Here is a 15,182-nt window from a genome sequence, read left to right as displayed (position 1 = left end):
TGGCTGCATTGAGTGATAGTCGAGCACCAACTCTGAGCTGATGATCTGTTGCTTTGTTTCTGTCCCAAACAGAGCCAAAATGTCTGTGAGGACAGCAGGCGTGGACGGAGTTCAACTGAAAATAGTGTTTTGTCGTATGAAGAGACTTTCTTTCACAGACTAAACAAACCTAACTGTTAGTGCTTCATTTGCCTTCATATCTAATAAGAGAGAAAATCTTTATCTATTTATCATATTTAGTCTGCTCTAAATTGAATGTGCTATTAAGATGACCAGTTCTCCCAAAATATCAAAAAACAGCAGAGACCTCAAAGTCCTCTGGAGATTGGGTGATGGTTGTTTGTCTTCACACTTAATCTTTACGTGTGACACACTTTTTGTCTGGGCTTGTTTTGTCTTCTGTTGTGTATCTCTCTTTATGAAAATCCCTCTGGCACACAAAGGTCTTCTCGTGTCACCGCGCAGCCTTCAAACAAACCTGACTTTCTGACACACTTTCACTGAGCAGCAACATGCAGCTGCTGCATGGACAAGCGGCCTCGCCAGGCTTCAGTTTACTGCAGAGAGAGTGATGTGGCAGCCAAGTAATTATCCCCCGAAACACCCTCTCCAGAATGCTAATGGTATTTACAGGAGAAGGGGAGAGGACATCAGTGGCAGGTGCAGCTGCCGGATGCTACACTGAGACACACAGGGTCATTGTGGGTGTTTAGGTGATGGATAAACACTCAGATCTGGGGGGTGGTTATCTCTTTCATTTGTTTGTTACAGAGTCACATGAGCTGTCATGTGGTGTCCCAGACAGCAACAGTAGATGGTTGACGGTCATAGCAGATGTTTGATTAAACCGAATTAGATTAAAGAAGTTAAACTGACAGTTTAAAAGGAAAATTACTGCAGACATTTTGAGCTTTTTTAAAAAAAAATCTGTCTCATAAAAGTGAAAAAGTAACCAGATGAAAGGCTGTCTGACTGATAGAACTATGATAGCATGTTTTTATAAAGCAGTGGAGCCAGAGAAAAAGTTTAAATAATCTCCACTTCCCTTTTAAATGTGATATTGACACTGCTGCAGACATATATTTCTGATTTTAACCTAGCCTTAGAATCATACTCTTGAGCAATTTTGTCCAAATCAGATTTAAACTGAACACAATGAAAATATCTCCTCTTGGGTGGATGAATAGGAAAGGCTGTACAGACGCATTTTTATGCAAAGGTGCAAACATCTACTGTGAATGAAATTAGAGTTTTAGTTGGAGGGGGAAATTTCAAACACATGATTTCAATATTAGATTTAATCTCCAAATGTTCTTTTAAAGTTGCTTCACCGAAGTCCCCCGCTCAGGTCTGAAAAGCTGAAAGAGGCAGCTCAGCTGCTGACTCCGGGACCATGTGAGAAAAGTCTCCATTTTGCTGCGGACGGATTGGGAATGGAGAGCTGAAGAACAGAGTAAATATTTGGCTGTGGAGAGCTCTTGGGAGCTGCAGAGGGCCCACTCCGGTTGAAGCCTGCGGGTGTTAAATAGATTAAGGGGCTGCTGGGTCTTTGTGGAAACAGAAATTCACGCTCTGTGGACATGACTTTTCTTTGCTTTTGCGTGTTTTCGCTCTCCAATCGAGTGGCCAGCTTAGAGTATCCACTTCAGCTGACCTGCAGTACTGTAATCCTCTGGTGTTTGTCAACCGCGAGGTGTGTACACAGATATGATGCTTCAGGGGGAGTCAGTGCTTTAGGATCTGTCGTGTTTGCGCTGATTGCAAACAGTGTATGTTTACTGGATTGTGTTTCCCCCCCCCCTTTTTTGTAAATACAAGGCGTGGTGTGCGTAAAGATCATTAACGGCGGTGAAACGAGAGATAAAAGATTTAGAGGACTTTGGGGCTAATGATACGGGTCACCCACTTTGTTGAACTGTGAAATCTAAGAGGAATTTAATACGTCCTGAGTCACACATTTAATATCGCGCTGGCCTATAGACTCGGCGGCAGTGGACGCGGAGCAGTAGATAGTGTCCCACATCCCATTCAGTGCCATTCAAAACCATGACAACACAGAACAAGCTCGGATTTATCCTGCAAAGTTAAAGGACATTGTGCCGGGGCGTCAATCAGGCATTATTTCGGGACTGAACAAATGCAAAATCTTGACTGGAACAAATGCTTCCAACGGGTCTCGGACGCGGGGCTACATTTTCCCCCTTTGTTCCCCTTCTCTCGTTGGCATGTATTTGTGTCCCCCTCCACCCCTCGCCCGACCACCCAGGACGACTTGGGAGGCAGGTCCACCACCACTCTCCTGCCCAGCCATCATGCACCTTGCTGAAGTGGATGATGGTCGATATCAATATCAAATAGAGAAAGAAAGAAAGACTATGGACCGACAAGAGCTAACATATAACGAAGAGAATGGTTGTATCATTTTTACATGCTTATCTTTTTCTTCTTCTTTTTGGAAATAACTTGAAGGGAGAAAACTTAACAAAATATCACATTTGTGTGCCGACAGAATGATTAACTGTTGAAAATATATTTACCAATTAATAAAAGCCTGTCAGGACTGATCAATCACTGTCAGCCTGGGTAGAACCCTAACCCTAATCCGAGGTTGAAATGAGGAAAGTACTGTTGTTTCCAATTTATTAGGTTGCGGAACATATCAGCTGTTGCTGTTATTAACATCATAAGCACCAGTTTAAAACAAAACACCATAGCAGTAGAAACGAGGGGGAAACGAGCATCCTGTGAAAAAATGTCAAAGAAAGAAGTACCGGAGACAAATGTTCCTCCTCTGCCCATAAAAAACTTCTCACGCCTGCGAGCGACGCGCACATTAGCGGCGTATTAGTTAAACCAACTCTCGGGCATCGCGCTAATTGCTCACTTTGTATGCAAATATTGAACACGTTGTTTGGACAAGAGGAGGAGGTGGGGGGACCAGAGGAGGAGAGGGGAGTGCAGAACGGGGGAAGGTGAGGGGGGGTTAGATGATGGGACGGCCTCTGTTGTCAGTTGCCACCCAAGACGTGATTCAACTCCAACAATTACCATTATCTGTTTCCCAGTTTGACGATACGGGACGAATCTGTAATGATGACGAGTGTTTCCTTCGCTCATTGTTGAGGCTTTTTTTCCCCCCTGAGGGCCACACCTAACCATCATTGGGTGACAGCACTCCGGTTATTCAGGTAGTCTTTAGGAGGAGGCTTTATAAGCGAGCTTCCCGGTGTTTGCAGCTCATGTTTGGCTGTTTGTGTAAACACTGAGCTTCGACTCGCGCACTGCTGTTTGGACAGCGCGTAAAGTGGATCCGCCACGTTTCCTTTTCTTTTCGTTCTTTCTTCCCTGCTTTCTCTTTGGGATATTTGCTTTGAGGGGCTTGCATCGTTTCATCTAAGACCGGGACGGGATGACTGCGCCGAACAAGTTCAGTTTTTCTGTCAGGAGCATCCTGGACTTGCCTGAGAAGGATGCGGAAGCAGCGCCACGGTCCTCTCCGGTTTACTCCACTTGTTCCTCCAGCTCACCCTACACCTCCTGGATGGACTGCGACCGGAGTCCTTGCATTTGTAAGTGCACGATTAAAGACACACAAAAGTGATTAATTCAATGAATACATATTTCAACAACAACAAACAAAAAAACCCAAAAGGGGTATTTTACATTTTGTAAGAAAACGATGCAACTCTTTAAGAAGAACATTTGCTCTAATCTTACCTCAGAAGGTTGGGAAAGCACATCATTTTCAACATCATTTCAGTTTTTATAACCTGGATCTTAATTTATTTCCACAGCCTCTGATGAGGGTAGTTTCGAGGCCTGCCCCGACTCAACCAAGCCGGATGACACGTCTCCGGAGTTGGAGCCGGGAAGGAGCAAGAAAAGCAAGAAGCGCCGCGTTCTGTTCTCCAAGACACAGACCCTGGAGCTGGAGAGGCGCTTCCGCCAGCAGCGCTACCTGTCCGGCCCGGAGAGGGAGCAGCTGGCCCGGCTTCTCAGCCTCACTCCGACGCAGGTGAAGATCTGGTTCCAGAACCACCGCTACAAGATGAAGCGAGGCCGAACAGAGGGCACGCTGCATGATGTGGAGATACCGCCGCCTCCGGTGCTGCGCAGGGTCGTTGTTCCAATCCTGGTCCGTGACGGAAAGCCTTTTCACACCTACTTACTTGACACGGAGAAAGCTGGCTGTTTGCCTTCTTCTTCATCTTCATCTCAGGCGGTACCCTTCCCTTTAGTCTACCCTTCTCTACAGCATCCTTCTCCTGTCGCTCTTCCTCCGAGGTACCAGCAGCACTTTCCGGCCGTGGCGGCCTCCAGATTCGCCTGGAGAGACTTCTGGAGCGACTCGTTTAATTCCTTCAAGTGAAGACCTCGTGTCAATGCACAAACTCATTTAGAATAGCATCAAATGTTTTCTAAATGTTCTGCAAAAATTTTCGAGCTACTTAAACATTTAGATTTCCACTTTAGAACGAACGATATTTTGCACATATTTTTTTTATTTGACTTTTTTTACGTGTGGTGTTTTCTTTCTCAAGGCTTATCCTGATGATGCATTTGTATGTTTTAAAAAAATATTTTTCAAAAAATGTCTTTTACGCATAATATTTGTATAAATAACTTGTTGAGGACACCTGAATTTCAGCAGTTTGTGTTAAGGCAGTGACAGAAGAGGAATTGCGCTGCCTCAAAGCTTCAGCCTGAAGCTATAAGGGAAATGAATGTTATTTGTAGTCTTCAAGGAGACTTTCGTTAAGGATTTGAATATTTCATTTTGTTAAAATTTCGTAATAAAATCTCTTTTTTTTTACTCGTCCGTTTCACAGTGTTTATTCTTATGGAAACTCATGTAGACGCACATTGAATGTCATTTTCTACAATGTTTTTATGCTGGTGCATCTTTATCTGAAGGGAAACAGACGCACATCTGTTTATTTTCAATTTAAAAATAAATAGATTACAATATTTGCTAAATTTATGCAAAAAAAAAAACCCAAAACACTGTAGCCTAAAAAGTTGCACTTGTGCAATCTGAAATATGCTTCAGATTATGAAAGGGGGCCCGAGAGGCTTTTATAATGTTAAAATGAACTAATTATGCGCTGAAAAAGCTGAGCAAACATCTCTTCTGAAAGGACTGGATTTGGTTAAGCATAAGAATACCCAGCAAACATTCACCACAGCACCCTGTTGTTGTCTGGGACCTGGAGCTGCTTTACTTATTCAGTTAACGTTTGTTCTTCGAAGGAAAGTGGACTAAATACAGCTATTGGCATTATCTGTAGATATAGGTGTGTGTGTGTGTGAAAGAGAGAGTCTGTTGGATGTACACTTAAAGAGGATCTAATTATTTTTTGAGACGATGGTAACAGGAATTAAAGGCAGATAATCGACTTTCTTCAAGCTCCAGACTTCAAGTGTTTGACCTGAACGACTGTAGAGTAAAAAGAGGATTTTGTTTAATATCGTGCAGCAAATCTGTTGTTTGCATGTGTAAATTCAGGCAACTTTTCAGAAAGATCTTCTATGACGAACTTAATCCCATTAACCACCAAATTGCATATTTCCAATATACGGGATTTTCTCATCGTAGTCTCACTTCAAAAAGCTTTTTCACAGATGATGGAATGTCCTAACATGAAAAATATGCCACAGTGTTTAAAACCATGTCAGTGACTCGGGGGGTCTTCAGCTTTTACGCCCCATATAATGTTGTTTGCTCGTCCTGTGACCCTGCAGCCTATCGTCCCTGTCACCTGGCCCTTTGTCCCCCACTCTGGGGCCACCTTGTATCACATATGGAGGGGACTGGCCGATCCCCTCAGCTCGCGGCATCTCCCCTTAAACGTTCTTTTTGTCTGGGTGTCTCCCTGTGAATGGACCATTGTAGCTCATCCAAAAGGAACCGAGACAAAATCTTTAGTGTTTCAATTCCCGTGATGTTTAATCAGTCCCTGCGACAAATTTATGAGGTTTAACTGCACAATGGTGTTTTAGAGCATCTTGGGGGTTTAAGGGTGACAAAGACAGGCTTTTAGAGGTTGCCATTGGTTTTTTAAGTTGGTCAGAAGAATTGTCTGAAAAGGATGGGCTTGTATTGGCCTGCCCATCCTATAGTTTTACTCACTGGCTGGCCCTGGGGCCCCTTTTTAGGAAAGTTATAAGGTGCACGTAAACTGGGCCACAGGAGGAGTTTTGTTAAGTTCTTGCATCCAACTTTGTAAAGAAAAAAAAGGCTGAAAGAAAAAAAATCACTGGTCCTCTTTAGATCCAGGTTGGTTTATCTTTTTTATTAGATGCTGTGTTTGTTTTTGTCCATTTGCAAACAGAAAATACTCTGATTTGGTCCTTGGTGTGAGACAAATCCAATTATGGTGTCATATTGTACAGAAAGGTTTAAGCTCAGAAGTTTCAAAAGAACAGGCTCCACATACTTCATGTATTTAGCCTGCAGTTGTATTTTTTTTTACAGTTGCCTAATAAATACTGCGGATTTTAGGTATAAATGAGGCACTGAGCTCCTCTTCTTGTTCTGCTTTCTATGTATGAATATGTGACATTACTGTTGTCTTGAACATCTGATCACCGTTTTCTTTCCCTACAGGTATCGCTGGCCTGGTTTCACAGTGCTTGTTGACCCCTGTTTTCTGTCCTCTCGAACCCCAAACAGGTCGAAGCAGATGGCCGCCCTTACTACCCTTACAGTAGTATGGTGATACTTTTATATTATCTTATTCAATTTTGCTGTATTTTATTGCGTTTTCTGTTATTTTATTGTTTTGTACTTATTCTTTTCTTTATTTATTATCTGCTGTAAAGCACTTTGGTACACCAAAATGGATTGTTGTAAAGGGCTGTATAAATAAATTACATTTACATTACATTTTACTAAGTCTGGTTCTGCCGGAGGTTTCTTCCTGTTAAAATGAAGTTTTCCTCCAAATGGTCGTCAGGACTGGGGCCTGAGTCAAAGAGATTGCATTTACATAATTATTATGAATTGGACTCATTTGAATTATGCTGAATTGATGATTGGATTAGAATTTGCTCACAAAAAATTGAAATAAGATAGACTGTAAAGTGCCTGTCTTTAAAGTGCCTTCTGATAACTTTTGTTGTGAATTGGTGCTATATAAGTAAATTGAAAAAGGTTCATAAATCGATGTGTTGGTTATAGTGTTCTGCAAAAGTGCAAAAATCTGGAAGCCAATAGTTGTGCTTAAGTATATTCATCTATAAAGACTTGTGTAAAACACTTTTTCCACTTCTTTTGGATGAATCAATACAGGCACCAAACAGTTGATCCGACATGAACAGTCAGAGTTGGACAAGCTTCAGATTTATTAGTGAAAGAAATCAGGAACATGCAACATGGGCACAGGTTTATTGGAGACATGGTCCTGAAATTCATAGTGGGAATTCTCTGCTTCAGTATGGAGATAGTGGAATGAGAGTGTCGTTTTCTGCATTTTTGGGTGTATGAGGTGGATTTTTCATTCACATCGACAAGAAAGAGAAAAAAAGGAGCGATGTCGATAATAAATGCTTTTGACAAACTAATAAACTCTGATTTATAGACAAAAAGCGTACGTGCAGAAGTATATGTGTATATAAGAAGTATATGTGATACCATTTGGAAACTTAATGCAGCTGCAGCAACTTAAGAAATCAAGAATTTAGGTGGTGATAAACTTTTATATTATGTGAGCAAAACTGTTGTATTTAAAGCTTTTATGACCATTTTACAGCTTTTCAAAATTCCCCAAATTGGAAAAGTTTAAAGTCCTCAAGTGTAAGCTTTGTTTATTTATCTTAGTAATATTGATGTTGTTTTTCATTTTTATTTATATTTTTTAAGATGTTCCCAATCTAATAATCTTAGTATTAAAAAAGGGGTGAAATGATTACTTTCTTGTCTTTCTTTAATGTAGATTTCAAACGATTCAGCTGAATAGAGATCTCCCTGAAATAAAGGAAACACTTGGCAACACTCAGAAAATCTACTGTAGATAGCAGCAACATGTTTCTTTCTTTTTTAACACCTCTGCAAGCAAGACTTGTAATGTGAGAAAATGTGAACCATTTCTAACTATCAAATGTGGAGTAACACGGTCATGTTAAGCGTGTCTTTATATATGATTTTGAAACATGTCAGTTAAAGCACTAAAGGCAGTGATTCAGAGCCTTTATTTAGGTCACAGTACCAATAACTGACTGTTAAAAGGACTCCGTTACAGAAAAAAGTTCTGGTTGTGAAAAGTAACCTTGGTAATATCACAAAAATGTCTTTGTTCATACCGACAATACTATCAGTATTGACACTAGAAATATTCAGTGTAAACCTATGTGACCTTTGGCTTTTGCACCATCATATGTTACAGCTTATTGTTACTCAAAATGACACTTAACAGTTGTACTGGCTGAGGTGGAGCTCCATTATATATCTTTAAACCTTTATTCAGTTATTCAGGAATGGTATTCAAAGGGTCAAAATCTCATTTTCATTAAGAACGTCCTGGTCAAGACTTTCAGTGCCACAGGTCAGTAGGGCTGACACAACAACACCTAAAGACGCACACAACAACATATGCATGTAGACATAATGAAAAGCACCTAAAGACACGTCACAATTTCGATTAGGAAACCAAACCTTTACAATATTTAATTCACAAAAACCTTTGATCCAAGCATTTACAACCACACATATCCATCTCATACCATGTTTAAAAATTTGCTTAAATCCGCTGAGTGATTTCTGCTTCTCAAATTTCAGATAAAATTTGAGGGAGGCAGATAGACTGAAAGAAACAGTAGTTTAGAATGACGACGTAACTTCCTGGACTTCAGTCTTTAATACAACTTAAAACATTCAGTTATTTGACTAATTGACTAGTGAGTTGGATGAATCCTTTCAGCTGTGCTTGTATAAACTCTTAGTAGAGGGACTTATAAGAAAACATGGTGTTTTATATGTTTAAAAGTAACTAACTGAAGCTGGGTTTTACATGTAGTACAGCAAAGACTAATAGTACCCCCCCCCCCCCCCCCCCCCCCCCCCCCCCCCGAGATGCAGCAGAGTAGAATTTAAAAGATTTTTAAAAAAGGTGGGGGGTAAAAACTTTATGAAATGCACTTAGTTACTATCTAATATCTAATATCGCTTGATGCTTGTTGACAGTGAATTCTTCATTTGGGCAACAATGCTGAGATATAATATTTGAATGCAAGTAAAACTTAGCTTTCTTGATCAAAAATGAAAGAGCCTTCCTTAAGAATATAGAAACAGATAATGCTGACAATCATATTATATTCTGTATTATAATGAGTATTTGAACACAGCAGTTGTATATATATATATATATATATATATGTGTGTGTGTGTGATATAATGTGATTGCACGTTTCACACCACTTTAATATGTACTCCAGACAATACCTCCTGATTCATTCTCTCAAAGTAAACACTTGTCTGCAGATGTAAGAATAGTCAAGTAAAGTCCAACACGAGGCATTTCAGTATAAGTTCTTCCACTGGTGTTCTGTAAAGTTATAGCTGATCTTTACATGTTGTGCTTTAGTGAAATGTTAGAGTCTGTGAGCGTGTTTTTAAACGTTTTGAATGTGAAACCTGTTGGAAACAAATGGCTGTTGCGGGCCAAGACGAGCCTCTTGCTGAACGTGAGATGAATCCCTGACTGACTGTCTGCGACACAACTGTCCACTAGATGGCAGAACAAGACACAGTATCGGTGTGGGGGATCCTCTGACTCTCCCCACGAAGGAAACCTGTTGAGTGGTTTGGCTGAAGGGAGCCGGTGATCCACAAGGAGGCGCGCTTCACCGAGAAACACTGCGAGTTCTGTTTCCACCGCGCCTGCTGAGGAAGTGTGGCATAATCATAGCTGAGTGATGTGATGTCACGCGTGGCCGTGGTTTTGTGGCTGGAGATATGGGCTTCTGAAGTAGCAGCCGCGAGACTAACGACATCTGTGTTGGTGAGAAATGTTTGGGTTCGAGAAATGACGACAGGACGAGCAAAGAGTTTGTTAACCTGCTGTAGAGCGCGCTTGGAATGTGGAAAAAGAGAAAAAGACTCATGAGCATCCCTTTTTGACGTCTCATGTGTGACATTAAAGCCAAAAAGAGTCTGTTTGTATATTTTCACTTTTGTCAATCACTTCTCTATTTCTTCCATCTTGATTGTCTTCATAAAGAGCGTTTTTTTTTAAAAAATTCCATATCTAATTGGGACACTTGGGCTTGACATTGTGCCACAATACTGCTGTTGATATTAATAGAAAATAGAAAAAATTAGAAAAACAATCGCCCAAATATAAGATGCTCTGTCATTATCATCCCGCTTTTATTTGACATAACCTTGAAGACATTTTAGAGGCTGGATGCCATAAATGACGTTTTTACGCTTGATGGACACAGTAGAAAACTCACCTAACATGACTTGGATTAGTTTGTGAGCTCTGTTTTCATGGATAATCTCCATCGTGAAAGAAAAGAAAAATACTTCTAGTGACAGGAATCAACTTGCTGTTCAACTTTTCATTGCACACGTTCATTTTGAGCTGTCCTCACTGGATTATATCACACACCAATCAGTTCATAAACAACAACCTCGATAACAAAGGCTCCGTAGCCGCATACCCGCCACTTCAGAGTGTCCTCATTATTCTCAGGAATTAGCCGGAACATTTGGACTAATTGCTGCTAATTGGCCATAATAGCCTGGCGGCAGAACGAGAGCAAATGTACTGATTTAGGTGATTAAGAATGTCTTGTGAAATGCTCTAATTAAGGAATGCATATAGGCGAGATTTACCTCGGATGCAGAAAGATGCTGTAATTTAATTTTGGCTGCTTTGGCTGCGAATTACGCGCTGCAGCAACTTGGCTGTAATGTAAACAGTTCATGTTAGCTGTCATGTTTAGCCTTGGGCTGCCTGATAGTGTTGCTTCATTGAAGATGAGCCAAATTGTAGGGCAAGGAGAGGATGAGGGTTCTTTTATACCACATCGCGCCCTTTAAATTGGACCAGTGGAGCCAGAAGCCTGTAAAAACACACAGATGTGGTCGGTGATCCCCGTGACAAAGTGTCAGCGATCTGCATGTCACCGCAGCTCGTTTTCGGCTCCGGTTGGACAGATTTTCACTTTAGGTGCACGGTTAACATGCAGAGAAAGTTGTTATTATATGTGACCAAAAAGAAAAGATGAAAAAGCAAAAAGCACATTTATTTTTTTGAGGCTGCCAGCAGAAGACGCTGTGTTCCTTTACCTCCTGTCAAAAGGTGATTTCTCAAACCTGTGTAACATCTGCCGCTGCTGCAGCACGTGCCTCCCCGATAAGAAAACCCCCAAATGTTATATTTTATCTTTTAATTTAAAAAAAGAAGAAAAAAGAAAGATTTAAAAAAAATCCATTCCGCTCAGGTGTGATCCTACCACCCACAGACTGAGCGCTTGAATTCGTGACTGCATGTTTTATGTCTTGAGTCGCCAAATGTGGACCCGTGCTAACATACAAACTGAAGTCAAACGCTGTATTCGTGATTTTAAAGAATAAATAAACAAGCAAAATCCAAACTCACTGCTGATAACAGCCACGAAGAATTTAAAGCTGATCTGAAATTGATCGTTAATAATAATAATAATAATAATAATAATAATAATAATAATAATAATAATAATAATAATAATAATAATAATAATAATAATAATAATAATAATAATAATATCTATTTTGGTGCATTCAACCCCCTGACGCTCTAGAAACATTTTTACTTTACTTCGAAAATGGCTGTGGGGGTGGAGCGAAAAAAAAAGTCCAAATCTCTTCTTCTGCCTTAATTTTTTTTTTTTTACACACGACTGGGTTAAACTGTAATCGCTCCTTGAGCATTAAGGCAAGATGCTACTGAGGGCTACCTGGCGTTGTGCTGCAGGAGAGTAGCTACTTGAACGCCGTTAACTTCACATGAGAGCCTCTCTTACTCCAGACTCGATTTTTTTTCTCCTATCTTTTTTTTTTCCCAGCCGGGAGTGTGTGCATCTGAATTTAGGTAACATGCCGCTTGCGTCCAATGATATCAAAAGGAGAAAGGGAATAGAGAGAGAGGGGTGGAAAAAAAGAAATCAAGGGAGGTTAATCATTTACGCAGCCACTTAACGCGCGGATGTGTATTTATTTACTTATCAGTATCAGTCAGTTTTCCCTCCCCGCAAGTGCACTTTTGCATGTCTGAGTACGATAAGGCATAACACAAACAATCCCGCAATCACTGGAGGCCTCTCGTGGCCATTAAAAGTCAGTAGTTCAACCGAGGAGTGGTTCTCCAACTCTCAAGTCCATATAGGCCTCCTTTCATCAAGAGGCCCTCGTAAACATCACTACAGTTAATAAAGTGTATTGTGGTCACTGCAATCCCGAGGTGCAGCCGCGTGTTTATCAGCCAGCAACAAGTCCCAAACTCCACACGCAGGATCCGCAGCAGCCGGGCACGAACGTTGCTGATCGCGCGCAGCGCTTATGTTATTGTTAGTGGGAGGGGAGCACATGTCTTCTTAGTGAAATTACGCTCTGCGAAAGGAGGCTAGAGATGTTTTGTACTGATGCCGATGCCCCGCCTCTGATGGTAGCCTTAAACCTGGCACCCAGCTAAAACAAACCAAAGCCAGCACCCAGCTCCCACTCAATCCAATTAAGGCGGACTTGAAGCGCGCTACGTGTTCATCTACCGGGATCGACGTTGAGACAACAGGAACCAGAGGGGCTTTGGCCAAAAAAAAAGGAGAAAAAAAAAAGAGAGAGAAGGAGAGATTGCCTTCCCTTCTAATTTCTCCCTCTCCAGCCACAGAACAATGTCGATGAGCCCTAAGCATACGACTCCTTTTTCTGTTTCCGATATCTTGAGTCCCCTTGAGGAGAGCTATAAGAAAGTAAGTATGGAGAATAACAACTTGGGGGCACCTCTCACTTCTTACCGGCAGCCGCAGGTCTCTCAGGCGGCGATGCAGCAGCACCACATGGGCCACAATGGGACTGTGTCTGCGACTTACCACATGACTGCGGCAGGTGTCTCTCAGCTGTCACACAGTGCCATGGGGGGCTACTGTAACGGCAACCTGGGCAACATGGGCGACCTGCCGTCCTACCAGGACGGCATGAGAGGCAGCGCCACGGCCACCGGCTGGTATGGAGCCAACCCAGACCCGCGTTTCTCCACCAGTGAGTATCCAGCACCTGTACTTTGACTCCAGCTTGGATTATCGCACGATGCGTCCGTTCGTGATAGGCTAAATGCAGGCTTTGTGCTCTGAGATGCTACTTTTTTTCCCCACCCTACTTTGTTTTTGCTTTAATTCTGTGCGAAAAATCTGTCAATTCATTTGTTTTGTTTCTCTAATGAAGATAGTGACCCTTTACTCATCATTTTCATGCATTTCATCCCCGGATTGCAACATCTGGATTAAGTCTCACGATTAACGCAAACATAAACAGAATTTTCTCCATTCAAATTCAAAATGACACCTGGACTATTTTATCACATTCATTCACTGATAATATGTTGTCATCATAAAACGGTGACCACAAATTGAATTAGTTTGTGGATGTGAACTAGTTATGTATTTTTTATGGAGGGGATACTTGCCTGGCTTATATGGCCAAAATACAGATCATATTAAACTGCTTCCCCCCTCCCCCCCTTTCTGCGTGAAAGTAATTATTTATAGATGTGATAACACCACAATAACAGATAGCATTAATTATAACTAATTTCTGCAACTATCAATATCATATCTAAACTTGTTTTACTATACATTTTGTTACAAGTAAAATCATTGCGGTTCTTGTGCATTTTTCCTCAGTTTCTCGCTTTATGGGCTCGTCGTCGGGCATGAACATGGGCAGCATGGGCAGCCTCAGCTCCCTGGCAGACGTGGGCAAAGGCATGGGCTCCCTGTCCAGCACCCCGAGGAGGAAACGGCGAGTGCTTTTCTCCCAGGCTCAGGTCTACGAGCTGGAGCGACGCTTCAAGCAGCAGAAATACCTGTCGGCACCGGAGAGGGAGCACCTGGCCAGTATGATCCACCTCACCCCGACCCAGGTGAAAATCTGGTTCCAGAATCACCGCTATAAGATGAAACGACAGGCTAAAGACAAAGTCTCCCAGCAGCAGATGCAGCAGGACAGCGGCTCCTGTCAGCAGCAGCAGCAGTCCCCGCGGAGGGTGGCTGTGCCGGTGCTGGTGAAGGACGGCAAGCCGTGCCAAGGCAGCGGCCACACGCCCACGTCCTCCGCACAGACTCACCACCAGCAAGGGGGCAATGTCATGATCATGTCCAACAACACATCCGGCCTCGCGCAGCATCAAAACCAGCAGGTGGGGAGCACGGGTCACTCTCCAGACTTGGTGCCGCACTCATCCAGTCCGCCCTCCCTGCAGAGTCAGGTGGCCGGCCTTTCCCACCTCAACTCCCCCGGCGCAGAGTACGGCTCGGCCTTGCAGTGCTCAGCCCTGTTGTACGGCAGGACGTGGTGACAAGAGGCGCAGCACATGCTTTAAATCTTCAATTTAAAGTCAAATCCCCATCACTCCCTTCGAAGACTCTGCAAGTTTCACAGTAAATGCGCATTTGAACAAAAAAACGACTGATATCGGCGCAGCTCGTCATACATTTTCGCCTCTTGGGAAACGTGACTCGTGTGGAAGAAAATCTCTCCTCCAAATAACTGCGGATGTGAAAGTCTTGGGATTTATTTATGTAAATTATAATGAGACAGAAGAAGATTCAGTAGTCAAACTGTCGGGAGAACCGAACCTGTTCCCGAACACGGACGCGCACACAACCACAGACTGCTGTGTTAAGGCTGCCGGGAAACTCCCCGCCACAAACACACCCAGTGACTCTGATTTATAATAGAAATTAATGTAAGCCGTAGATCTAGCTTGTACATTTCTGTAAAAGGTTTGAACTTTAGCTCTTTGTTGTACAAAGTTTTTTGACGCTCTTGCCGGTTTGTTGTCGTTTCATTGGTATTTGTACGTTTTATTTCTTTGTAACTTATAGATATTTGACTTACTACAAAACAGTCTTAATAATAAATTATGGAAACAAGACGGTTAAACTTTTTTACCCCTTTTCTTTTGTGAAATATGTCAACA

The 15,182-nt window shown here is 42.1% G+C and overlaps 2 protein-coding genes across 2 annotated transcripts; both read left to right on the top strand.

Annotated features, from left to right (window-relative positions):
• The first annotated feature begins 3,038 nt into the window (after positions 1–3,038).
• nkx2.9 (NK2 transcription factor related, locus 9 (Drosophila)) lies at positions 3,039–4,467 on the top strand. The gene is made up of 2 exons (XM_072365565.1): positions 3,039–3,569; positions 3,795–4,467. The coding sequence occupies exons 1-2, from the start codon at positions 3,410–3,412 to the stop codon at positions 4,367–4,369; spliced, it is 735 nt and encodes a 244-aa protein (XP_072221666.1). The 5' UTR covers positions 3,039–3,409; the 3' UTR covers positions 4,370–4,467.
• Positions 4,468–12,726: 8,259 nt separating this feature from the next.
• On the top strand, positions 12,727–15,182 carry nkx2.1 (NK2 homeobox 1). The gene is made up of 2 exons (XM_072365399.1): positions 12,727–13,243; positions 13,885–15,182. Exons 1-2 carry the CDS (start codon positions 12,877–12,879, stop codon positions 14,556–14,558), a joined length of 1,041 nt encoding a protein of 346 aa, XP_072221500.1. The 5' UTR covers positions 12,727–12,876; the 3' UTR covers positions 14,559–15,182.

This window comes from Leuresthes tenuis, unplaced genomic scaffold (genome assembly GCF_036924035.1).
Source record: "Leuresthes tenuis unplaced genomic scaffold, fLeuTen1.0.hap1 SCAF_15, whole genome shotgun sequence".
In the NCBI taxonomy this organism is placed as follows: Eukaryota; Metazoa; Chordata; class Actinopteri; order Atheriniformes; family Atherinopsidae; genus Leuresthes; species Leuresthes tenuis.
The sequence above is the reverse complement of the archived record's forward strand: the minus strand, read 5'-3'. Positions and strand labels throughout refer to the sequence as shown.

Coding starts and splice junctions, on each gene's coding strand:
- nkx2.1 (XM_072365399.1), top strand. CDS start 12,877: ATGTCGATGAGCCCTAAGCATACGACTCCTTTTTCTGTTTCCGATATC. Junction 13,244..13,884: donor AGACCCGCGTTTCTCCACCA/GTGAGTATCCAG, acceptor ATTTTTCCTCAG/TTTCTCGCTTTATGGGCTCG.
- nkx2.9 (XM_072365565.1), top strand. CDS start 3,410: ATGACTGCGCCGAACAAGTTCAGTTTTTCTGTCAGGAGCATCCTGGAC. Junction 3,570..3,794: donor CGACCGGAGTCCTTGCATTT/GTAAGTGCACGA, acceptor TTATTTCCACAG/CCTCTGATGAGGGTAGTTTC.